General features: G+C 31.2%; 2 protein-coding genes across 8 annotated transcripts; one reads left to right on the forward strand and one right to left on the reverse strand.

The window, feature by feature from the left end:
- The first annotated feature begins 8,833 nt into the window (after positions 1-8,833).
- LOC123693806 (synaptotagmin 1-like) lies at positions 8,834-25,841 on the forward strand. 7 transcript variants are annotated; one of them, XM_045639026.1, is made up of 11 exons: positions 8,834-8,969; positions 14,304-14,387; positions 15,744-15,899; positions 15,985-16,127; positions 16,549-16,647; positions 16,933-17,127; positions 17,252-17,428; positions 20,660-20,777; positions 21,375-21,508; positions 22,847-23,052; positions 23,406-25,841. In XM_045639026.1, exons 2-10 carry the CDS (start codon positions 14,309-14,311, stop codon positions 23,039-23,041), a joined length of 1,296 nt encoding a protein of 431 aa, XP_045494982.1. In that variant the 5' UTR covers positions 8,834-8,969; positions 14,304-14,308; the 3' UTR covers positions 23,042-23,052; positions 23,406-25,841. The 7 variants fall into 7 exon arrangements, with proteins under 7 accessions (XP_045494982.1, XP_045494983.1, XP_045494981.1 ...); XM_045639027.1 differs by having other exon boundaries at positions 14,307-14,387; XM_045639025.1 differs by lacking the exon at positions 8,834-8,969 and adding an exon at positions 12,838-13,125 and having other exon boundaries at positions 14,307-14,387.
- Positions 25,721-27,186, reverse strand: LOC123693824 (electron transfer flavoprotein regulatory factor 1). The gene is made up of 2 exons (XM_045639062.1): positions 26,891-27,186; positions 25,721-26,787 (listed from the first exon to the last, which is right to left on the reverse strand). The coding sequence occupies exons 1-2, from the start codon at positions 26,933-26,935 to the stop codon at positions 26,578-26,580; spliced, it is 255 nt and encodes an 84-aa protein (XP_045495018.1). The 5' UTR covers positions 26,936-27,186; the 3' UTR covers positions 25,721-26,577.
- Positions 27,187-27,224: the final 38 nt, after the last annotated feature.

A 27,224-nucleotide genomic window follows, 5' to 3' on the forward strand; every position in this document is an offset into this window, starting at 1 on the left:
CCAGCATCACGTGCCCACTCGCCACTTACGCTTCGCATCCACCCTTCGAGCTAAAAGCTCTCGCGACTCCACTCTGGCCGGCCGGTTAAGGCAAGCCAGAGGTGGGGGTCCTGTCCTCGTCAGGCTTCACTCCGACCGGCCGGTGAAGGCAAGCCGGAGATGAAGACAGGGGCCTCCCCCGGGAGCACTCGGTTCCCGCGGGGTCGCTACTCCCCGACACCCCGCCACAAGGTGTCCTGCGGGTTGACTGATTGCACGGGTGGAATATCTATTATCACGTAAACAATAGATATCCCAACCGTGGGCGATGGGGTCGTCACATCCCTACGCCTTTATTATTATTATTATTATACAGAACTTTACTCATATAAAGTATCAAATATTTCAAATCACGAAAAAGACAGTGCACGCACAATAATCTTTTTTATTTCGTTTTTATTTTTGGCACGAGGAGCGATACACCCGTCCTTCCAAGAGCGCTTCTGAGCGCGGTCTGACGAACCGCGAGAACAAAATGTATGAAGAAATCGACAAGTATTTTTAATTTAGCTCATTATTGAAATAAAATTTTGATTTAGATTCATAAAAATTACACCATATATAAAGGACTATATATCCCTCAATAAGATATAGTTAAGAAGATAGATTAGGCTCTTAATTTTCCTAAAATGGTACCGGTTTAGACCCCATTTTTTTGCATTTTATGCGTTTATTGTGATGGAAAAAACGTATTTCAGCGACAATTTTGTATGACGTCGTACAATTTTTATAAGATGAACGTAGAGCTGAATATATTATCTTTAAATTAAGATATTACTATGTTCTCACGTGTAATTGCTTTAAGTTAAAATGGTACCGAAAAACAGCGTGTTTTTGTAAAAATACGTTATAGCGTCCTTAACAGCAAGAGCTTGATATGTAAAAGTACATAAAATATAATATTATTATGATCTCGCCGCGGAAACAATTTTAAAGCAAAAGCGACTTCTGTAAACAAATCTTCATTTGGTAAACAAAATATTATGTTTGTTTATTATTCTTCTTTGTTATTTGCAAATGTAATATGAACATTGAACATAATATATTAACATCCACACTATAATTGGGTATTAAGATTGAATACTAATTTGTTTTCACAAAATTATTGCTATAAGGTATTTCTTGGACATACAATAAAACTGTATACATTCTCAATAAAACATAAGTTAATTGTGCAAATTATGACTTATGAGTAGGTACTTAAAGTGTATAAAATTTATTCTCAGTATCAGTAACGAAAAATTTTAACCCGTAATTGAAAAGATAATTTTAAACTTTAAGATTTTTAGCATAATCTAGGACTAGTTTTACTGAGCCTATTTACTCAAAATAACATCTGTAATTAAGAACTCGCTCGCATCTCATAACTGGTGCCAGATGACATCACTTTCAGAATACAGTTGGTAATCGGATAGCGGCTTTCAACGAAAATTTCTACCTCTTTTAATAAAATGATGTCGCGTTTGCAAAGCAGTCGCCGGTACTATGATTCAATTTATATTTCATGTTAATTATTTACATACGTCACGCTTTTCGGTTGCACGACGTCAGTCCTGCGTATATCCCTAATTAATAAAGTCAATGACTGAATAAAGTCCGAATTAAAACAATTAGTAACATGTTTTCTGAGCTGGTAAATAAAGGTATTTTTAATTGCGTCCTTGATAAACGTGTATCTGATATCGATTTCTTTTTTACAATATGTTGTCTGATTGTTATGTGCGGTTTTATTTAAACATCTGCCTGATTTTCTCTTAATAATGGAATATATTTTCTTAAAGGTGAAAAGAAAAAAGCATAATAGTGCTTTATAACAAAAAGTGTAAACAACTCGCAAGTGTGAACAAAAGTGAAAACAATTTGCTTTACAATTACATTATATGCGCAATCGGGGGAATAGAACATCGAATAATGACAAAACTGAGCATAGGTAACGTGTGTTCAAACTGGTTCAAACCCTCAGGGAAATCGCGTCATCGGCAAACTTTAGGAAGCCAATATTAGAAACGTTTGCTTTGACTAATAAGATATAATAATCCAATTAACTTTGATGTAATTACAAACCAAAACAAATGCAATCGTAATTTGTGCTTGAATGGGCCGCTTTTCAGTCACATTCAAAGAAGCGGAAAGTCTGTTTGAAATAAACTAACACAGCACGTTTCCACCGTCAATGGTGAATGGAGAAAACGTAACAGCAATTAGATTGCCACCGGCAACTGTTAAGTACATTACCGGGAGCTCATTATATAGTCACGTTTGACAAATTCACTTACATTTTGTTCATAACGCCCGCCGTCGGGAAGTTCGTAACTCTATTAGTTATACAATCAAGTTCAGCCTGGATGTAGGTTGTAAACATCCCGGATGTATACTTCAAGATTAAGATACGGCGATTCAGCTGGGAGTTGTTCAACTTGCGAGCTGTTTAAGATTTATACGGGTTTCATATACATCACTTTGAGCAGGTTAGCGGGATGTGAAACATAAACTTCAACGTATGAATTTATGTTATAATATTTTCTTTTGAGTTAGGCTCGTACCGTAAATAAAGGTCTTGTTTAAAATGTTTGTTCCAAAAGTTTCAAAGTTTTCCTTCAAACAGGAACAAAGAAAAGGACTGTGGTAAATCATGGCTTTGAATCTTCAACGGCTTGTTCGTGATGAGTCTGCTAAGATATTTTTGACGTGAAATCTCAGAGCACTCTTCGTAGCACAATACGTGCTTACACATAGAAACATTATTAGGTACGTATCGTTCTAAGCAACACAAGAATGATATTTGCAAAGTAAGATTTACCGTTCTTATTTGTTGGGAATAGCAAGTATAAAGTTAAACTATACCCATCAAGTTTTGTAAAGAGATACGCGGAATTATTTTGCTGAAATCTTTTTGCAAAACTAATTTAATTATTGAAATGGGATTTGGATTTCTACGTAAAATAGAAAGAATGTGTAATTATCACCTACGTTTCAATCTAAAAGGATGTAGACAGCTTACAGACCCACAAGGTGGAGCTCGTTAAGGGCAGCTTTTCAATCGGTTCGTATTTGAAGAGAGCTTGATTGCGTATATTTCACATGCCAATTTGTTACAATTTACATTCAGGCGCATAATTTTACATGGAGATTTAACCACGTTTAGCACCATATTATTATCCCTCTATTATAAAAATGAATCATGCAAAATTATTTGATCTCTCTAAAAAGGGATATGAATTTTGAATTCACTTTCTTAAAATATTAAATATGTACTTTCAATTTTGTAGTTTAAAAAAAGAAAATATCTGTTTTCCTTAATTCAGTATGAGCCAGATGCATTTCACATGTTTCATTTATTGATTATTCGTGTAGTGGCTTGCAGATTATCCTTATACGGGGTACTTGTTGGAAATTTTTGAGGACTAATTGGACCCAATACTCCTAGATCGTAACACGGCTACTCTTACCTAAAGAATAAATAGTAAATAACATTATAACAAAATTCTTAATGAAGTTGTCTACCGTGTGTAAGTAATTAAACAAACATACCTACATAACATCATTTGTTGCAAAAGTTACGATTAAAGGATAACTTTATAAGATGTTTAATCCGGCATTTAGCTTGAAGCAAGTTTAAGATGCAAAATTAAGTTCTGGTTGTGGCCCCGAGGAGAGGATCACAATTAATCTCCTCTCTTAATCTTAAAAGTGCGCTCGTGTACTTAAATATTTTATTATCTATAAAATTGAGATACATGCTGAAGTTTATTTGCAAACATTAATCTTCCTTTATAGGGTCGCTAAACCGTATTTAAAATATAAAATGAAATGCTAAACAATGGCATGCTGGATAAATTATGTTAATGTTCGTTTGATGATTCTTATATTAAAAGTTTTAATTTAGAATGGAAAATATTTTCAACTCATGTTATATATTACACTTAAAGCTTGAATTATGATTATCACAAAAGCCGTTCAGTGTGAGAGATAATGGCAAATTAAAATGCTTATAGATTTTTCACAGAATTACCATTGCCTATTATTAAATAAATATATTATACGTTATACGTACATATAATTTATGGCTGTGTTACGAAGAAAAATTTATATAGTGTAAATACACATAGCAAAATATATGAAAGGTACAATGAAGCTTTACCAATCAAGAAAGTTTTAGCAGAAATAATGACTGCGACAGCTCCCTTTCCAGATTTTTTAAGCTATTGCATAGCTTCTATCGCGGGCCTTGAGCGCGAGAACCGAATCCAGAAATTCCGTAACGAAAAACCTCACGCTCCCCACTCCGACGGGCAAGGAGGTGTGGCTTGAAGGCATGATATGCAATAGCTTTACCGCGGCAGTCCCCGAGTGCCACACGTCTTTTTTTTTTTAAAGAGATTAGTCATACATCATCCAACCTTGGTAGGTATTGCTACGAAAGTAAGTACCCAACTTTAAATATAATAAAGTGGTATTAATTACATTACAATGTTGTCGCAAAATAATGCTATTAGACCTCAGCATTAAATAATTTCGGCGATCTTTAATACAAAAGAACACGACTTTCACATTACAGTTAATCCATCAACATTGCATCGATTTTCGAGGTAGTACGAATTTTCGTACGCGTCGAAGCGTGTAATGTGACTGAAAGTCTAACATAAAAGTTATATGTAGTTGAGATTGACTTCTAATAGAAATGGCGTTGTGAATTTTATTGAGTCTTTTGTTTCTGGCATTCTAGAATACGATTTTTTTTTTTTACTTTTGTTTTATTTCTCTGCGAGGACCTTACTAATTTTGGTAATTGAATTTAGAATGGCATAAGTATTAACTAGTTGTAAGTAAGTAGGTAAAGCTTAGGTAAAGTTTATAAAAATAACAAAATTCCAGCTCGTCTAGACCTTCCCCGATAATTTGTAAATAAATCCTTTGTTTGTTTTTCATTATTTTTTTGATGCTCATCCCAGCTCCTTTCTACTAGGTAGGGGAACCAAATAATTTTTTACTGATGAATTAATTTTCAAAATTAGGTATTTCGACAGCTGTAAAGATAACTTGTAAAAAAAACTTAAAATCTTGTAAGTTTACCTCTTTATAATAATATGATATAATAATAATAAAGATGAAAGCTATAAAAATATATGAACCGTAAGCAAATAATAAGAACTGCAATATTTCTTAAACATTGGATAACTAAACAAAAAATCTGCAATAACAGTACTAGTCTCATTAAATATGATACACTCGGAATATTATTAACCAAAAAAATGCGATCCCTCTATAGAAAAAGTTCCATAAAAGCGGAGTTGGCACACAGAGCCCGGCTGTCGGCATTTTATGAACACTCGTAAGAAAAGAATCAAAGATTCGTGTTGGAATTGTCGAGGATTGATCGCCGTCACTATTTATTTTTCCTGGCACAAATCTTATTCCTACGTTACAATCACTGCCTCTGATCGAGGGTAAGGAATAAAGCTAAAAAACCAATAAGGAAAAAATATATCTCGTATATAACGAACGTTATTACTTTCAAAAATACGACGCTGCTTTACTTATAATAAATTTACAGATGCATTGAACATATTTATTATAGAATATTGAAAATGAAATTGAAAGTCAATAATAAAATAAACTGTAAAGTTGTTGGTGCACTTTCACGCGCTAGTAAATATTAATTACGATTAATTTTCAATTGATGTAAGGCTGAAGTTTCAAAATATTAAGCTAGACATATTAAGGCCTGCCCCCGTTACCTAATAGGTACATCTTTTAATTCAGAATGTTAATTCAGTATCTGAATCATACAATTTCATTGCTTATTCTGATTTTTACATCGATCAACAAATTAAATGTGCGTGCCTGCACGTGCTTTACAAATTCCGGAACGACAAATTAAGAATTCAAAACGCACACACATGTATAATATCTTAATAAATTCAAAATCTTATAATTATACTACATTTTGCAGCATAACTGAGACATTTGCATAAAGTTATTGATTTGCTATTTGCTATCTTTATCTAGGATTTTCAGAATATAAAGTAATTTGGAATTATATTAGGCCTCTTGAGACTAGAAAAATGTCCGAAATTAATAAAACTCCTAATGATGCTTATTAAAACTGAAGATTAGAACAAAGCCTCAAAAGTTAATGGAAAATCATAAAGCTTTTTATAACATAATAAAGTGTAAATACGAATAATAAATAAAATGAAAAATTTAGATTCATGTATATCGAATGCTATTAAAAACTTGCGAGATTCATATTTTATGTATTGATTATAAATCTGCATTCCAATATATAATTATAATCTATCAAAAAAATATACAATGTTTTAGAATGTTTTGGAAGTAGATAGTTATTGTATAGTTTTTTAAATTGTCTTCGATATTATTTTTAGGAATGTCTTCTGTATTATATGCTCTAAAAGTTTAGAATGTAACAATTAGATAGCACTAGCTTTCCGCCCGCGGCTTCGCCCACGTTTTTAAATAAAAACCCGCATAGTTCCCGTTCCCGTGGGATTTCCGGGATAAAACCTATCTTATGCGTTAATCCTAGTTACTCTCTATATGTGTGCTAACTTTCATTGTAATCGGTTCAGTAGTATTTACGTGAAAGAGTAACAAACACACACACACACATCGTCACAAACTTTCGCATTTATAATATAACTAATAAGTAGTATTATTAACATTGAGTTGGTTTGTTTGAATTTCTTTCTTAAAACAAAATTTTTATTACGTATTAGTAAGAATCTACTACTCCAAGTGCTAGAAATATCTAAGCATTACATCCTATTCGAAAGAGTATAATATTACTCTTTATTATAAGCATTAAGTACAATGAAATCGTCTAGTATGATTTAACAGAGTGGATTCATCCTAATTGAAATGTAAGCTATATTAAACATAACCTTTGTGTCCATAGAATGTAAAAAATGTACTACATAATACGAATATAATTATAACATTTCAACTCATTATGTATAATGAAATGATAATATCGTTTAAATACAGAGCCTAAAATATATTTTTACACAAAAAATACAGTGCCACCTAGTGAGCTTACTTGGAATTTCCCACTCGCACTGAATAACTGAAACTCCAGGCTCCAGCTGAATATGTCTCTTTTACATGATTCCTTGTATTGTCCATAGATGGCTTCAATCATAAAATTAAACTTCATTGGTGGATAATTTAAGAAAAATTACTCTACAAATATAATACATATGGCTCACTTTCAAATGTAGAGTTTTCGTTAGTAAAATTATTACCACTTGTATAATATTTCAACTGAACTCTATATTATTTTCCAAGTCTCTAGATATGTAGTATTTTTGGTGTTTTCAAAGGCGAAAATAAATATCATTGCTTAAAATTTATAAACTCAGATCATATTGGTCACCTAACCGTTGTAATGCAAATAAATTAAGAAAAATAAATAGTTATTTATTTCCCATAAATACATTTAGTTAATACGATTCCTTTTTAACATCGGTATGGTAAGGGGTGGAGCTAAAATAGGTAAAAGGAATTCCACCTTTTTTTTTTATAGTCGGGAAATCTTCCAAAGATACCCACTGCCCCCGGGGAAGGAGCCGTGGGTTATGTCGGATTCCTACCGACTAAAACCCCACTGTGTTCCGTCGAGCCGCTTTAATGATGGGGCCGCGGGTATTGGTTGGAATTCTTCCACGACCCAAAAGGAATTCCACCTGCAGCATCACCTTTTTTTAATTGTAAATTAGGTACTATACAAATGTTATAACTTAAATGTAGAGCATTGATATTGTACCTATCAAAGTATTGAAACAAAACGATAATCGATCGATAAAAGGTTTAAATAATAAATTAATAATTAATTTGTTCATAAGTAGGCTTAAGCTAATTTATTCAAACTGCATTCTCATATCATCTCATTTCAAATATATGTGTTAAGTTTTAAAATCAACTATATCTTCAATTACACGTTCCAGTAGGATTTTCTGCACCATAAAAATGGTGGCCTAGATAAATAAAATGGCGAAATGCCAGTACTGCCAGCACAGTGCCCTACACTGGTTTAATAGAACATTTAAGTGATCTCAAATACTTTAAAGGCGCACAAAAATCAATGAAGTTTGGCAACACGGAATAATGTTGTTACGATACAGCGCTTACAGCGCTTTTAATTTGAGTGACATTTTTATACTGCGAAACGCCATCTATAGTAAATTGAACAAAAATGTTTATTTTGTATAAAAAGGTACCTAATACCTATCCTTATTTAACTCTCATATTTTCACACAATTTTTATTGCGGACGGTAAAAAGTTGCTTACTGTAACAAATAGTTTCTATGAGTAGATAATAGATAGCTGTATGTATTTTATTTCATTTCAGAAATTAAGTTATCCTTAAAGAATTAAATTAATTTGTTATTATTAAACAAAATATGTAAGTAACGATTTTTTTTTAATTTTCTACTGTTACTATGTAGATACTGTTGTATGTTATTTATTATCATTCATTTACTTATAATTTTATTGTAGGTAAGTATATGCCATAGTATTGTAAGTTTAATAAATACCACCTACATACATTTAATAAGGCCTTTTTCTGTTAAATCTCTTATTTGGAGAGTTTCTATTATCGCATCAGTTATCATAGAATTAAAAACATGCTGAAGTAACAAATAATATTACAATTACAACAGTTATCTAAGTTAAGAAAAACATTGATATAATATTATAATTAAAGCAGCGCTTCAAGCGCTCACCGAGTTGGTGATACGGGAAAACGATGACAGCGCCGCTGAAGTTTAGTTTCAGGAGCAAAACGTTCCCACGCGGCTGCACCTCGCTACCAGCGGTAAATACTCGCGAATGTGTGTAGGCAATATGGAATACCAACACAAGCGCTAAACGTCGCTTGATTCCAGAGGATACTTACATAAAATAATAGGTAAGCCTGCTGTATAGTTTATTATGATAGTCATCAAACTTCTATATTAAAAGCGTATTAGAAAATTCTTAGAATGAAAATCAACCCCATTTTTGCTTACTATAAGGTCCCTAAAAGAAGAGTCCCATTAGAATAGATTATAATGAAGTACTTACTGAATAATTTGATTAAAATTGTCACGTTCGTACTATCTATTCTAAATATAAAAATGTACTATAAACAAAATATTTATATCTTTGTCAGTTTAATTTGTATTATTTAAGTACCAAAGTTTTTAATCTGCATTTAAATATGAATATAATATTTACCGCTATTGATAAAAAAGTACGCAGTTATCATCGAAACTTCTGTTTTGTTTATCTCTTGCGTTTAATATTCATTGTGTGTAATATTGTAATATTGTGAACATATTCATTCACAATTTTAATAATTTTAATTTGGAAATGAATTCACGCCTTAAAATATTTCTATTGAAAAATATTCTAGATTTTTCACGCGCAACCTCTTTGCGCAGGTCAAGATGTAAAAAAACAGTCTGAATCTACATAATATTATATAATTGAGAGACGAAAACAATTGAGATATCTCTCTTTTACGTTTATTTCAACGTATTTCAATTTAAATAATACCGGTTTTGTTCTTGTGAAGTAAGTAGGTACATCCTTGGTTTAATAACTTCACGGTCGTTGTTATATTTATTTTGTGGGTTGCTTGCTGGAAGTGTTTTAAATGAAATGGAGGATAATAAGGACTGTATAAAATAATCTTGTTATCGTGTTGTTAACTTTTTTTATTTTCTATTCGTAAAACGATAAAATAATCATTAAAATAAAAACGAATTTAAAAAAAAGCTTAGTTTTTCAAAGTCGAAAGTTTTTATAAGCTTAAATTTAAAATGATATTCAATAACATATTAACATTCATATCGGTATGTTTGTTAAATACCAACTTACCTAATAGGTATTTTACGATCGTATTGCTATTTACAAAGATCTATTGTTTACATCACGTTTCATTCGATACACTCGTAAATTGCAGTCATTAGCAGTATAAGCCACAATAAAGCACACAATATGAGAGAATAATACCGAAACAGGTTGGACGTCACAATGTTTGTCAAATACCGCCGCGGCTGCGCCTGGTTCTTGAAGGTTAAGTTATCAAACATATAAAGTTACCTCTTTCCTCTTGTGTAATAATTGACATAACAATTTCATTAAAAGTACAATTTTTATTAATATTTTCAAAAAATCCCATATCTCTATTTTTCAAATAGGTAAGTAGGTCTTCCAAAATGAATAGATACTTTTTGTAATAAAACACATACTATAAGATAATTTTTTATTGTGCGACAAATATTAGGTACTACGTACGTTAATCGTAATAATATCGTAAAATTATACGTCCATTTAGTCTACCTTGCCTCATCTAATTTCAGAATTTTGTATAGATTTGAAGAAATGTACTGTTTTATAATATGTATATTTCTTCATCAACGCGGAACCAAGGCCGTTGCAATTACGTGAAAATGGAACCAAGAACCCATTCAGAGGGGTTTTAATGATATTTATTTGAAAGTGGGGTTTAATTATTATCAGACACGATTTGTAGAGCAGTGGCTCTACGTATCGTGTCTTATAATTATGCGGGTTTTTCTTGAACTACGCGGGCGAAGCGGCTGGCGGAAAGCTAGTGTATTTATACAATTTTACTAGAAATCTCGAATATTTATAAAATTTTACTTGAGTAAGCAAGTACTTGAGTATATTTTTGTGAAAATATTTTCACACAATTTGTTGGTTGGTAACATCTGTACCAACATAATAATTGTAGACAGCTAATTAGACATTAAATATTTCAAACATCATTTGCGGTTAATACCGTCACTAAAAGTGGTTTACTAAGAAGTGTCTAGAAAGTTTAAAGCTAAAGGGAACATAAAGTAATCTCGAGATGATGTTGAGAATATTTTGGCCTCATTCCAACTTTTTGAACAATGTCGCTTGTAAAATGCGGTTGACGTTAGGTTAGTAAGAAAACCAACATCCGAGCATACGATTATTTATGGCATTTGTAAAAATACAGTAAAGGATTTTTATGATAAATAAACTTGATTGACGCTAGTTTCAGGCCGTAGCATTTTTCTAATGAAAAAGTTGTCTTGAATGAAAATTAAATGCGTTATTACAGATAATTTTTATCTCTGTGCTATTTTACCCGGATCTTCTGACATGAGTAACAATAATTATCAATGCTAATTTCCCATTTATGTGACATACCTACATGCTAACATAACTATGCTAACATAACATGCTAAGCCTACATGTTTATCCAACTGTGGTAAAGTAAAATGAAGAACATTATAATTTAATAAGTATACAAATGCACACATTATTAATTCATAAGAAATTTGTTAGATAATGGTGAAAAATACGAGACAACTGTAAATGTAGTTTTCTCAACAACAATTGCTAACTTGCTAACTTGCTCAAACTAGGTTTGGGCGTTCTTTATTTATTTAAGAATCTTGGTAATTTTGTAATAAGTTAAACAAAATGTACCTATGCAATGCTAAGAAGTTTTTCGACAGCATATTTCGCATTCACGTTTTGCCATTTATCATTTTCATGTAGGTAGATAATAAAACTATCACGATTATGGAACAAAAAACCCCTTTTCTATTATTTAATTATTAATTAAACGAAAATTAGTAAACTTATATGAAAATAATTAACATAAACCGACAGATTGAAGATTGAAGAACTTCCCATTTTTGAGTTAACCCAAAAATCAGGAAACCTAACTTTACCCTATACTATAGTACTGATTGTCCAACGTGACAAAAGATTATTATTATATGATGTGACTATACAGTGGTGATAACCTAAAAAATCAACTCCAAGTCGAACATTTCATTAATATAGGCAAAAGCTCTTTCAAGAGTACCTACTTTATTACAAAATATTTTAAAAGACGCTAACTTCGCATCTCTAAAAGTATAACTTATTTTTTACATAGATAGACATAAATATTAAATGAAAAATATATAATATACAAAACGAACACACCATTGTTTGTATAATAGCTGAGCTCGTGTGCAATTTTCATGAATACCGCTAGAAGTAAATGGAATGTATTGAACGTACCTAAGTGGGCGGTGAAGAGTTCCAATATTAATATAGAAATGGAAAATTTTATAAATAGATCGGGAATTTTTTCCTATATAATATTATGGTGTAGGATTATTTGTCGTGACGTAATTCCGGTTACCATTGTGCTCCGTTAAAAATACAGCCTTTCTAAAAATGTTGGATTTTTAATGTGGCCATCGGAAGGGCTATCGGTATTTTTAGCTTAACCAAGATGAATATCAGATAAGAATATTTATTCAATGACCTCAATTCTCGAAGGAATTGAGTTCCCGTAGACAATAGATACAGGACGCTGTTGTTTTTCATCACGGGAGTAGGTATGTTTAAACGAAGTATTTTAATAAAATAGTATTTTAAATAAGTTTCGTAAACATACAAACATTTATATCATATCACTTAATACCAAGTATATTTACAATAAGATCTAACGCTGTATAACAGATAGATAATGAACATAGGTGCATGCAACTAATAACGAAAATATTTCTATTAATTAAGAGCTAATATTTTGTCTTTTATTTTTTTAATTCTAGCATCCTCAATCTATTTCAAGTAAAATGAGATATAGTGCTTGAAGTGACTTCTATTATTTGCATACGGTATCTCATTATCAGTCGTAATTAAACAATTCATTTTATCGTATAATTAATACACATCAATTGTTGCCGCAACGCTATTAATGACTAGTTCAGCGAGGGGAACGCTGAAGTATTTTATGGGTAAAAAGTAGTGGTTCATTCAATGTACAATTTGATATGAACTGTCCAATGTACGCAATGTGTGACGTAAACGATGTGAGTTGAGTGAGCCACAGAACGGTTGGGCATCGCAGCGCGCAGCGGCATCGATCGGGTGCGCGCGCACCACCGCCATCCCAGCTCTGGCACAGTAGCACATCCATTCGAATAGCAAATTCGATGGAAATGAAACTAAATAGTGCCTAGTGATCCTCATCAAGAATAAACACTCGTGGACATTGGACATTCGGTTAGGATATCAGAGAGGTCAGTTCTGCAACTAACGTTCCCATTATATTATGTTAAGTGATCGTGCCCTACGTACTTGTCGTGTTCCAATTTTCATATTCTGTCTTACGCCTTTAGTGTCTATCTTGGTAATTAAGACAGAAATTGCAACTGTTTTCTCGTACCGCTAATCTAGGTTTAAAGTTGCAATTTTTTGCTGAGTAGAAAAGGCGTAGGCAGCAATCGATTATTTGTAAAATATGTGGGATTTTTATATTACCTACTGTTTCTTAATGGTTAAGCAGCTGCATTATATAATATCTTAGAACTGATCTATTTAAGTAAATTATAAATATTTTCGGTGTACCTATGTATAATTTTTAATCGAAATGTCATATCATCGTTAGCTTACTGAATATTTCTTCAAAAGCTTTGACATTAGAAATTATTTGTTAAATTATTAATCTTTACTCTGCAATTATAATATAATTTAAATTGTACTTATTTCGGGCAAGAATACATTATACAATCAGACATTATAAAAGGTACAGTAATCTTGACACGGTTAACAAATCAAATAATGTTGTTACCTAGGTACATAGGAAACCGCCCTTTTGCCATATGTTTTGCCATCACTTCTAAACGGGAGAGAGCTCAAGGGAGGTATTAAACAATAGAAAGGCATCACTTTTCAGCATGTATAACAAATGACTACGATGAGATTTCATGACTAAGGTCAGGGTCGCGGAGATAGAGCGTGTGAGATTTGCTTTAATCAACTTGGGAAAATAACGTTGATACTTATAAGCATCGAAGTTACAATATTAATGCTTTTTTTTAGATTAAGTATATGGAATTAGTTAACGCGTAAAATGTGTCTCTCTCATCTCTCTCAACTTGTAAATTTACCAATTATTTTATGCTCAAACATAATATTATGAACTATCTATTAAAATTCCTAATTGCGATTTTGCTTCCATCGTTCCATATTTATGTTATTACTATTACTTATAGCTATGAATCTAATTGTAATTATTGAAAATTAACACTATTTTACACTAACCTAATTATATTTCAAGCAGGATTTTTAATGGAAATTTCCAACAGTTTTCAATACAATCATTTCAGATGAAGTTGTACTGTTACTACGACGATACATTTATTAACATATTGTTCTAATAAATACATGTTTTAATAATTTGATTGTTTCATTTTAGCAGACATGTCGCCTCATCTGCGATGGCGCCGCGAGGCAGAGGTGCCGAAGGAGGCGAACATCACCACCACTATACTGCCTCCAGGTTTGGTCTATAAATATCTTTACGTGGGCGTGGATCGGGAATTTATAGGATACGATCACAGGATACGATAATAGCTTTATAAATCATAAGTCATTGCTATTAATACAACGGTTGCCTAACGGAAAATAATATTTGAGATTCGTTATGGTCGTTTAAAAGTTCAACTCCCGCACTTACAGAAAAATCCTAATTATTTATTCCTATCTAATGAGGATTTATATTTACTTTTGATAGATATGAATCTAATTATTATTAGTATTTGTTTTATTTTTTCTTTATTTTAGAGCTACTTGTATAATTTGAGCTTTTTATTATTATCTAATGAGCGTTTCGTAAGTTTCTGAAATAACTTTAGTAGTAATTCGTACAATTTCATAGTAATAACAAGCATGCACGAATTAATAAAATAGTTAGTAAAATTAAAATAGTAGATCATTACATTACAATTGAACTAATCGGGTATTTCTCTAAATACCAATCATCACACAACGGTTAAAGACGAAGCTTTTCTTAGACAATGAATTCTTAAACTAATTAGACGCGCTTATACTGTACTAACCATTAAATATTCTAGCTCAATTTAGACCTAAGAATACATTTCATACAAAAATACTATTTGGTCATTGATCTAATTTAAATTATTTTACCACTTTTATATGATATTTTTTTAAGATTTTCAAAACGTAAGAAACGTAGATACCTAACTACTAAGTATTTTTATAAATAGGAAACTACAGCAATAGTAGGTACTGTAAATATAGGAAGAGCTTATTTTTATAGATTGAAGCCAATGATAGTGTGTTAATCTTTTATTCACAACACTTCACGAATTATGAGTCTTCACTCTGCTGTAACCTGTTAATTTAAGTGCATCTAAACTTGGACCAACTGCGTAATATGTAGGTAGCACTAGAAAATACGGAAAAGCAGCTCTATAATAGCGGCCTTCTGACCTATCACAATAATGTATTCCTGATTTTATGTGAAGCCCTTTAGAAATTAATAGTTAAAAATTAATGTTACCTCGTTGTATAATGTGATTATGTAAAGATAAACAATCAATTTTAATTATATATATTGTGTATATTTTGATTATAGATTTAAATCAAATGTTTAATCATGTACTACGTTGATTTTAAATTTGTGCTGTTTTCAAATAAATTCGCACTCTATATTCGTAAATGGACCTATCACGAAAAAGGTCTTGCTGATAGGCTCTTAATAACCTAACTGAAAATGGAGATTTAAATGCGGCAATAAAGCATAACTCCTAAAAAATATCTTACAACATTAAATGTTTATGATGATTATAAATAATTTTATCTTATGGGAATACTTACAATTAAAAACTTAAAGGTACGTCAAATTCCAACTCGACGTTACCACCGGCATTATCGACGGAGCCAGGGCCACCATCATCAACTACCACCCAGGAAAGTTTTGTTGAGAAAACTGAAGATTTAGCTCGAAAAATGAACATGGAACCATGGCAGCTCGTAGCTATTCTTGTGGGTAAGTAAATTAATGATAAAAATCTAATTGAATATATATATAGATATCCAAAAGAACAAGCGATTATTCATGAATTGGTAAATAGGTGTAGGAGTGGTTGTCCTGGGAATATGCTTCTGCTGCATACGGCGGTGTTTCCGCAAGAGACGATCCAAGGATGGCAAAAAGGGGATGAAAGGAGTCGACTTCAAGTCCGTCCAGTTGCTCGGTTCAGCATATAAGGAAAAGGTAATGTGCTTCCTGTAGCCCCAGTATGCAGGTGACGCTCGCTTTCGTATTGTTGTTAAACTGAGGTTTAGTAACAATATTATTTTAATTGTTCGCATTTATCGTCCTTTGCTCTGAATTGTTTTCAATCAAAACTATACCTAGTAATTTTGCAATAAATTGTCAATAATCTTGAAAATCTTGATACCCATTTAATCTCTCTTTCTGAGTTGACTTAACTAATTCTTTCTATGAAATATTAATATCTACAAAAGTAAAAAAAAAACCTTTATTCTTATTTATATTATTATTATTTATTCTTTATTCTTATTTATTTTTTTTTCTATCTTTGTTGTAACACAAGCGGCTATTTTGATAACTCTCTCCTATTTCATAAGAAATCCAATATTCATGTGAAATTTGCCGCGGGACGTGCATGTAGGTGCAGCCGGACATGGAGGAGCTAACGGAGAATGCTGAGGAACCTGACGATGGAGAGGAAAAGAAAGAGGAACAAAAACTTGGCAAACTCCAATATAAGGTAGGCAATAAGGTTACCGAGATGTCTGCGCGGAGGATGAAACTTAATGGTCTCGAAGCTACAATTTGCAACTACAAATCATACAATCAACCTATCATATATCAGCTTAGAAAATTCAAGTAGACTTAATCGAGTTTCATTTTCTCAAACTTTTATTTTATTTTCATAGTTTAGAATAGTTACATTCAATAAATGTAGACTTTATTTTATTTATTCATTGTTGATCCATTTCATGCAAAACTTTAAAGTGTCCAAAACCTATTTGACAATTGAATTGCTTTCCAGTTGGAGTATGACTTTAACAGCAACAGCTTGTCAGTGACGGTGATCCAAGCGGAAGAATTACCTGCTCTTGATATGGGCGGAACATCAGATCCTTATGTGAAAGTCTACCTTTTGCCTGATAAGAAGAAGAAGTTCGAAACAAAAGTCCATCGAAAAACGCTCAGTCCAGTATTCAACGAAACCTTCGTTTTTAAGGTAAGAAGTGAAAAGCATCATACAATTGAATATTAGAAATTGCTATTTGTGAAAATTTATAATGAGCTTTATAAAATTATTTTCGTATATGATATGAGCATATTTGATTAACGTTTGTATACAGAACGTGCCATATGCGGATGCCATGAACAAAACGCTCGTGTTTGCGATCTTCGACTTCGATCGTTTCTCAAAGCATGACCAAATCGGTGAGGTGAAGGTACCTCTCTGCCAGGTGGACCTCGCCCAGACTATCGAGGAATGGCGTGAGCTGCAAAGCGTGGAAGGCGAGGGTGGTCAGGTGCGGTTATGTTATATAAGAATACGCTACTACGTTCAATGCCAGTGGCGTAACAATAACGATAAAATATTCGGGAACAGTTGTAGACGACGAGGGGAAAAAATGCCGCTTCACCTTCCTACTTAATTAATTTTCGACTTCACTGCATGGCCTCTGTAATAAATGTGACGGTTTTTACTATTTACTACGACGACGACTATTTGTTACGCCACTGTGGCTATTTCCGATACGAAGCAGGTATTTAATGAACTTATACTTTTAATAAAGCACTATATAAATTATGAATAATTATAAGTTCATATTAATCAAGATGGAAAAGACTTATTATATTTCGTAAGTTTATACTAACGTTAATGTACCATAAAGAGTGTGGCAGTATGATACAAAGGTATGTTAAAATTGCTAAAATGTCAGGGAATATGTAGACTTTGAGTTACACCCAGGTCACATCAACAGTTCATTTTGGCTTACACACATCTGCCATGTAGGTACTATGTATGGAGGTACATTCGTACATAACATTCATTGCACTGAATAGCCATAAGGTAACAAACGAGATGACTAGGTACGCAAACTTGAACAAGGATACTATTTTATCTTTTTTTCTTAGCTTTAGGCTACACTTGCAGACCACATCCAAGTACAAGTTCGTCTTACAAATTTAATTTATGGATGTGTTTTGCTCGTACAGCGTTATTTCAATACTATTCCATCCTTTTAATAAAGAATAATTAAATAAATCTGTTTTCTTTTAATTTAATTGATTAATGGATCGATGTTACATCTATTAAAAGGATTGAATAAAATTATTTTCAACTTACTGCACTCTTACTTTTTTGAGGACCTTTGATAGGGAAACATTCACATTGCGAACATTGTTTATAATTAATGTATTGCTAATAATAATTGGCCTAATGTGGAATTCCGAGTCAAGGGCCCTCAACGTGGATGAAGTCGTCATTTATTTTTCGATAAATTAATTTGGACAGCAACAAATGTATTTACTTGGTTTTTTCTCTTTTTCTCCATATTTTCTCTGCTCTGCTTGGCTGTGTTTGATTGTGTCCTGACAATCTTGCATGCCGCTTCAAAACGAAATGATCATTCACGTAAGTATTATTTTGAGACACATCGAGATGTATATTGAAAAGATAAAAACACGTTTCATTGTGGTTTATGAAAGTACACTTAAGTTCATAATAAGAAATTATTTACAAGTAATTAAAGTTCAAAATCGTTTATTTTTAACTTATGGATATCTAATATTTCGATTAGGGAATTCGAGTTAACTATATATTGTGAAAATATAATATTTTATAAAATATCATCACCTTTACCTTATATCATCCATCAAACCATATTTTATTTACCAATTTATATTTTATTTAATCCATCCAACACGTTGTTTTATTTTGTATTGCGGCTGGGGAATGTTGCATGAATGTCATACTTTTCTGTGGATTTTCATTTTGTAACAACCTAAATGGTCTTTAATTTGTACATTTTATTATTCATATTACATAATCGTTGTTACAAAATGGAATTTCATATATAAACCACTCCGTTGTACGTATCAGCTTCCCGTTAAACTGAGCACGTGTTGTGTAGGTATATCTATATGTGCACATGTTATTTGAGGCTTATCATCTTCTAAACAATAGTTCAAACTGAACACCCCGTGTGTGTTTTATTACCATTCATTACGACGTAAGTGTCCTAATACTGATTGAATAAGAATAAATTTGAATCTTTAATAAATAAAATTTTAAATATTTTTCCCGTTAAAAATAATTTAATAAAAACTAAAATAACTTACATAGTTTATAAACTATTTATATATAAAATAAAATTCATGACGTTACTTTTTAAATATAAATAAAATTATCATCACTCCTTTAAACTTGGCTCTGAATTATATTTAGCTACTTATAATATGGCTTATTAGAATAGTTTACACGTAGAGACTTGTACTTATAATTGTAATCTGTTTATAGTGTGATGTTCTATGTTGTCCTTGCCTTATGTGTGAAGTCTGTAAGTATATGTACTATTTGTATACCTTTTCAACACCTCACCACTAAAGAAAAGTACACTTCATCGCTATTGGTGCATTTTATGAATGATCCTTTCTTTTGTGGTTTTATTTAGTACCTGTCTATGTATTTATGTATTTTGGATTTACCTATCCGATTGCGATCTGTTTCTAAAATGGTACAAAGCATAGATTTGTAACAGGTTACTTGTACATAATATTATGAGCTTTGTAAGCTGCATATACGTCATCATAGAAGGAATATACATAAACTCTATAATAAGGCCTACGGTCTGAGAAGGTATGTGCTTGATGATTTGAGCTGGGTGTCACGTAATAGAAATTGGCTTCATTTCGGCAACAGATCGTAATATATACCAACAAAGTATAATATGTTCCAGCGGGTTGTCTGCTTAATAAACTTAGGTTTGATGTGAACGTTGTTTTTGTTTGTCCTATAGATATAATTATGTTAAAAGGTTGATATTGTATTCAATGTTTTAGATGGTTTTATGTGCTAAAACGTTATATGTAACGCAATGACATCAATTGCCAAATAAATGATGTACATCCTATACCTTATAGTTGCAAACTCCGACTGTTTGTGCCTACCTTTATTAACTCTTCTGGGCTATGGCGTATTATGCACTAGAGACTCAGTTAATCAGGTATACGTGAATTTCAAATTTACATTAACCTCTCATGAGGAATTTTAGTATTAACACTGAATACCTGATGAACTCTGTCAGTTTACCCCAAACCATAAATTGCTTCTAGGACCACACGGAGCTAATGTTTTGTTTCATTTTTGTTTCGTTGAAGAAATGTTTGAAAACCCTTATCCGCCCTAAGCCGCGTTTAAAGCCCATATATTATTTATATTTCAAAGCTTTTCAAATCCGTATCAATAATTATGTTCCTTACACAAAATTGTCCTGACTAAATTCCATATTGATCACTTACCAAATACCCTTAAAAATTGACAATCGGTACACAAACATAACAACAAAGCAACAATTTTCACAAAAAAAACATTATTAATATACCGACAATTTATGTACTTGTATTTATATGAGGTACAGGCATTATAAAAATAAGTATTTTGTTAGTTCATAATATCTACTTTTAATTAAATGTGTGCGTTGACTAGATACTAACTGTTTATTGCAATTATTGGAAGTAAATAATGTGGGTTACAGGACAACAAGTTGGGAGACATATGTTTCTCGTTACGTTATGTACCAACAGCTGGAAAACTGACCGTCGTTATCCTCGAGGCTAAGAACCTTAAGAAAATGGACGTTGGTGGCCTCTCAGGTGAGCATGGGGAGTTTTGGTTAAATTCAAAACTGTTTTCTCTAATTCTCCTCTAATCTTTCAGGTTCTCTCGGTAAATGTAACTTTTTTCATACCTTTTTCTTATGCACTTGAAATCATTCACTATATTCCAAATGCTTATTTACTTCTAATAAACATTAGATTTTTGTTATCATTGTATTATCCGATAAGCTACATAACAATATGCCATCTATGATACGCGACTAAACATCTGAAAATTTCTTGTATTTCCGTCAGACATATTGCATATATTATATTATTTAATTTTAGTTCATATTTAATTAAAATTATAGAGCAACCATTCCAGCTATTCATGTTTTATCAAATGTATTAAATTAGGCTTATGAATCATTATAATATAAATCCCTAGGCAAAGTATCGGGAAACGATTTTAGTAGTAATAGATATAGAATAAAATAAGTATCTAATATGACGTAGAGAATAATGTAGAGACCAAGAGAGACCATAACCATATGTTTGTGCATTATATCCTTCATACCGAATAGTGGAATATTTGAAAATGTTAAAATTGTGTTTTCTTTTTTCATATCTGATCTCGTGGGTGTCCGGCAACAGATCCGTACGTAAAGATAGCTCTTATGCAAAACGGCAAACGCCTTAAGAAGAAGAAAACGAGCATCAAGAAGTGTACATTGAATCCTTATTACAACGAGTCATTTACTTTTGAAGTACCATTCGAGCAAATACAGGTACGAGCCGAGATTGATACAAAATTTGATGTTGTGGCATATCACAAGACTTATTCTTTTTGGAGAACATTCTTTGTTACTTGATGAAATTTGGAGTTTTTCACACAAGTAATAACGAATTATTTAGATCTCCAAGAAATAGTCTTGATAATATGCAAAGTATTGGTGTTGTGATAAATGTCTACACCACTGGCTTTCCTTGGTTTCCTTTCCCAAACCTGCATCGTGTCTCTGAACTCCGTGTCCTGTTTGTTGTCAAAATTGATTGTTAGCTTTAAACTGAATGCATTCCCTCCTGTAGATTATTATATCTCCTCAAATATCTGAACCGGATCTTGCTTGGTTGTTTGTAACTTTTCTGTATGTCTTCTAGCCCTAATTATTATTTTGCAACTAAGTACTTCTATGTTCTTTTATTTTTCCCCAATGTTGCCTCTACCTTACCTTAATATTTTTCAAAGCAAACCCTTTAGATATATTCAGATTTAAATGTTTACCTTCAACAGTGATATCTTGTTACTGTTTTAGGTATTCATTTATAAGAGATATCTTATAGATAGTTTGCTTTGCTTAATATTATACTTGATAAGTGGTGTTTGTAATCTCCCCTCGTAACTGCATTACAAATTTCGTCGAATCATGTCCATTTTATTTTGCATTTATTTGCCATCATCTATGTGCCTTGTTTGTCATTTAATTCGTTGTACACTGGTACATTGGAGGTAAGTACAAAAATGCTTCATTAGATATATTAATGACTTTATTAACAAATGAATCAATTGGTGTAAGGTTGTCTAGTTTATTAATATTTAAATTTAATGAAAACTGTTAATATTAAGCTTCTCATATCGATAGCGTAACATAGGTACATCATTACAAACGAATAATACATAAAACATATACATTACAACTATTTCAGTAGGTACTTCAAAGGCAAATACATTGATTTACATTCATTTTCGAGTGAGTGCATATCAATGAAGACGCAATTACCCCTTACACTATCCCCAATAAATTCCTTAGGTCAAAACTATATCAAGTAAGTACATCACTGTTTTTTATTACCACGATGACTACTGAAACGAGCGAAATATAAATCGATAAATAATACAGAAACATTAATAACGAAGTCTCAATTAACGCAATATTGTAATTAAATTACTTCAAAGGTTTACTCAGTCGATTAATAATTAAATAATTAACGTTAGAGTAGGCAAAATTAATTACTTAAACATTTGTTAGCAACGTCTGCTAAATATAGTAACTATGTAACAACATAACGAATACGAGCAATTCTTTTTACTACTAATCAATGTCTGGTTCCATATTGTACTACAGAAAGTAAACCTAGTGGTAACTGTGGTTGACTACGATCGTATCGGCACTTCTGAGCCCATCGGGAAGGTGGTGCTCGGCTACAACGCGTCGGGAACTGAACTGCGTCATTGGTCGGACATGCTGGCCAGCCCGCGACGTCCGATTGCGCAGTGGCACACTCTCAAAGACCCCGAAGACGGAGAGAAGAAAGATTAAGCGGATTCAAGGTAATCAGAATCACCTCACGTTTTGATCCTTAGCTGAACATAACTATTACATAATATAACAATACAAATAAATTGCAAAAGCATAAATAGATATTACCACCCAGGTTAATCCATCCAAGCATAATTTTATTAAAAAAAACATAGTATTAAAACTCAGAATATCTACAGTTTAACAGTACGAAGAAAAGCGTATTGATGAGTTGATAATAATGCAGTAAATTTTAAATTGTAGTGAAATGGTAGAGCCATTAAATCAATCTTGTTTTGATAACATCTCGGTCGTGCGTAAGATGTGCTACCTTCACAAAGGCAAAATATCGGGCTGAAGTTAATTTCAATAAAATATTTTTCAGGCCGATAACCCTAGCAGCTTGTCGGAGCAAAACGAATAAAGAACGTGAATGGCGCGGGCGATGTGGATTAGAATATTCGACATTTATTTTAGTATTTCCAATTTGAACCAAATTGCAATAATACCTGTACGCCATCATTTCCTTGAATTTTTCTCGTTTTTCAATATGATTAGGTTGTCGCAAAAAAAGCCTTTTAAAATGGTAGACATACCTAATATTTTGTGATAAATAAGCTATGACAAAACAGGAATCAACAAGTAGAATTTTAATATATTTCAAGAAATAATTTATATAAATAATTTATTAAAATTATAATATATATCCTCTAGAAAATTTAATTTTATGGAAGACATGTTGGTTTAGTGCAATAATTATATTGATCTTACCATTTCATATTTAACACAATACCTCATGTTTAATATCCTTAGATGTTATATTTATAAATAAAATGAAATATCTCTCTATTCTTTCGGTTAAATGTGCTTGTCATTCTATGTTTTCAACGGTAGGTACCATAAAGTACCCTCGTATGTTAAAATACCTATTTAACTACATACACTTGAAAACAATGTAAATAAGTTGAATCCTGTTAAATTTATTACATTCTATTTTACTATGATAAGTGTTATTAGTAATTATGTATAAACCTTTAAATCGTAATCGACGTGTTCCTCTTGAGAAGAGAGTATTAATGTAACGATGTATCTATGTAGAAATTGCTTCATGTTGAGAGTTAATAATATTAATGTTTCTCCGATTCATTTTATTCCTCAGACTCCTTCTTGTGAGGAACGAAGGCCTATGTGTGCTTTGATTATTTAACATGACATTTGTTTTCAAAGGTTTCAGTCGTAGATAAGTCCTTCTTATTGTTTTCGATTACAATGTTAAGAATTATTATTTAATTATTATTTATTTAGTTGAAACTAGTTCCAAATAAATAGTGTTAAGGAAAATGTATTATACAAATATATTACATATTGAATGAATTATTTATCGAAGTAGAGTTTGTAAAAACAATTTTTAATATATTACTGCTACAAAAATTTATATCATCAGCATTAATATAATCAAAAACGTTTTCATTGTACCACTACACCTTTATATTTAAAATTATAATGTATCTATTTATTTAATGTTGTAATGACTGTTAAATTATTTTTGTGATTTTTCTTAGAAAATGTTTTTAAGAAAATACGTACGTATTGCATGTAAAAAGCTCGCTTCTTTTATTTCATAAATACATTGTTCTATTTTCATTTATATTTCATTATAGTTGGTTAATGATAGATAAATAAACCGTAACTATTTATGAAACATTAATTATAAATTATTCTATTGAAAATATACCTGATTAGCTAAAGCTTGACTGTTGTTGATCTCAATTTTGTGTTATTGTGTATATAATGTAATCACATGTTAAAAATTACGATCACGTATTATATTACATAGGAGTAGGAATGAAGTCGGGCTTTAAGTATGTAGAAGAGCACCAACACGAAATATGTAGACATGTGGTTCGAGTTCTGTATTTACCAATAAATATAGTTATGTTAATAAAACATAGTTTGTACTTCTAGCATTTGCAATGACTATCCTGAAAATACTCGTACTAAGTAGAACTTACTTAGTACAAAATTAGACAGTCGCTTGTTGGAGCCTACCTTATTTAGCTTTCAAATGTAATGTATCCACATGTTACACATGAACAATACTTTTTATCAGTGAAAAGTTATATTTCGCTTCCTTTGAATAAAATTTTATTCAAAATTAATATTACCAAGAGTAGTACATTTTATCACATTTTATTGAGCTGAACACAGAATTTACGAATTGTTGATAGCTTATTTTTAATAAAAAAAAAACGATATGCATTTATCGATATTATGATCACCGCCACAAAAACGTGCGCGATAAATTATTTTTTTCTTTAATACATAAATGCTACATGCGTGTTTGGGAATGTGGGAAGTTATGGCATAATTGGTTTTGTGACTGCATCTCATTATAAAATATAAATACTGAGTACATCGAAATAATACAAGGGTTTTGTCACATACTGTTAATACATACATTTTCTATGATGGAATAAGAATAATATATATTCAAAAATAATATACTAAGCTCAATCAAATTAACAGTTTGTAGTTCAATTTAAAAGGCTAAATTTGAATCTTCTTCTACCTAAACCATGCTTCAATTTTACTCTTAAAATTCCCTATTTAGTATTATTTCAAGTGTTAAATATGTGACTGCGATTGTTAACATTCTAAATATCATGAAGGATCATAATAGATAAGAATCATACAACAAAATTAAATTAAACATAGTTTATTAATCAAAATAAGGTATCATTTAAAAATATCACTATAAAGGTATGTAGATTTGACAATATGTAACAATTTAAAGTGTCTATAATACAATAATAGCATAGAAGTTAGTGTTTTATTTCTTTATAAAAAAATATTAACAGTATGTATAATTGTTCCTTGAACTCCTTATACGACATAAGGCCATGTTCTTAATAAAACCTATATTAAAAAATTATAAATATATTATCAAAGACTTATGTAATATAGTTTTTCAAGATTATAGTTACTGGAAATAATATCAGCCTGAAATTACATTTCAGGATGTGTTTATACATGACGTTTATATTTCCTTTATTAAGTACATTTATATTATTTGAATTGGTTAAATAAAATTTGACTTGAGTATTTAAATTGTATCAGAACCTAACATTCGGAGGGTGGGATATGATACAAAGATACTGCAAACTTTGTTCAAAATATTAAGTAAATATTGTAACACACCATAAAAGAATTCATATTCGATTATTGTTTAAATTTAATTATTTTTTTCAATGATTGTCTGTCTTTTTTGGATTACTTAAGCACAACAATATAAAGAATAATATTCTAAAATATATATTAACTATTATAGTGATGACAATTTCATATTATTTTCTTCATAGGTATATTTTGATGTTGTGTGAAGTAAAGTTTCAATTCAAAAACGAAACTGTATTAAAAATTATATTAATCCAATTATATTTGCATCTATGTAACAAAACCTAAAAACTTTAACAGTTGGAATTTAATCCAGATAACATTGCTACAATGGTTTGTTATTGAGATATTTACATTATGCAGCATCAATTTAAAAAAATATTTTAATTGTCGTCGTAATACCTACGTTTTAATGTCCTATACTTTTTCAATTTATACAGGGCTTCAATTTCTTTAGTGACAAATTCACCATGTTTTATCATCATTTCAACTTTTTTTGGATCAGTCTCTTCACTATTCTTCGTAAACACTTTATGCAATCGTTTTCTAAAGAGGTCATAACCCTGAGGCCAATCTCTCCCTAAGTATAATAACTGCAAAAGAGGATATTAATTAACCAAAAAGGTCAATACAAATAAGTAAACAATAAAGCAATAAATTACAAATAAATAAATAATGAAATAGAATGAAAGTTACCGTCTTGTAAAGATTGAGTACAGCTTTTCTGTGTGGTTGAGACATAATAACTATTTGTTGTATATAAATTTCAGTCTAAAGTCCAAATTAAAAACTTATAATGTGTACTCAGTGTAAGTAGAAAACTCACTGCTATATAGCTGATGTAATCACTTAAGATAAATGATACAACTGATATTTGTATTCCTTGAAAATCTGAAAAACTGGCAAATCGATAATAATACTAAATACAATATTTACAAAATAGGTACCTAGGTACCACTGTTTAATCGTTCTTCCAACTCGTTCCAAAGTAGGTACTTTAAAGTGTCAAAGTCATTTCATACCTATTACT

This window comes from Colias croceus, chromosome 8 (assembly GCF_905220415.1).
Source record: "Colias croceus chromosome 8, ilColCroc2.1".
NCBI classification, from domain to species: domain Eukaryota; kingdom Metazoa; phylum Arthropoda; class Insecta; order Lepidoptera; family Pieridae; genus Colias; species Colias croceus.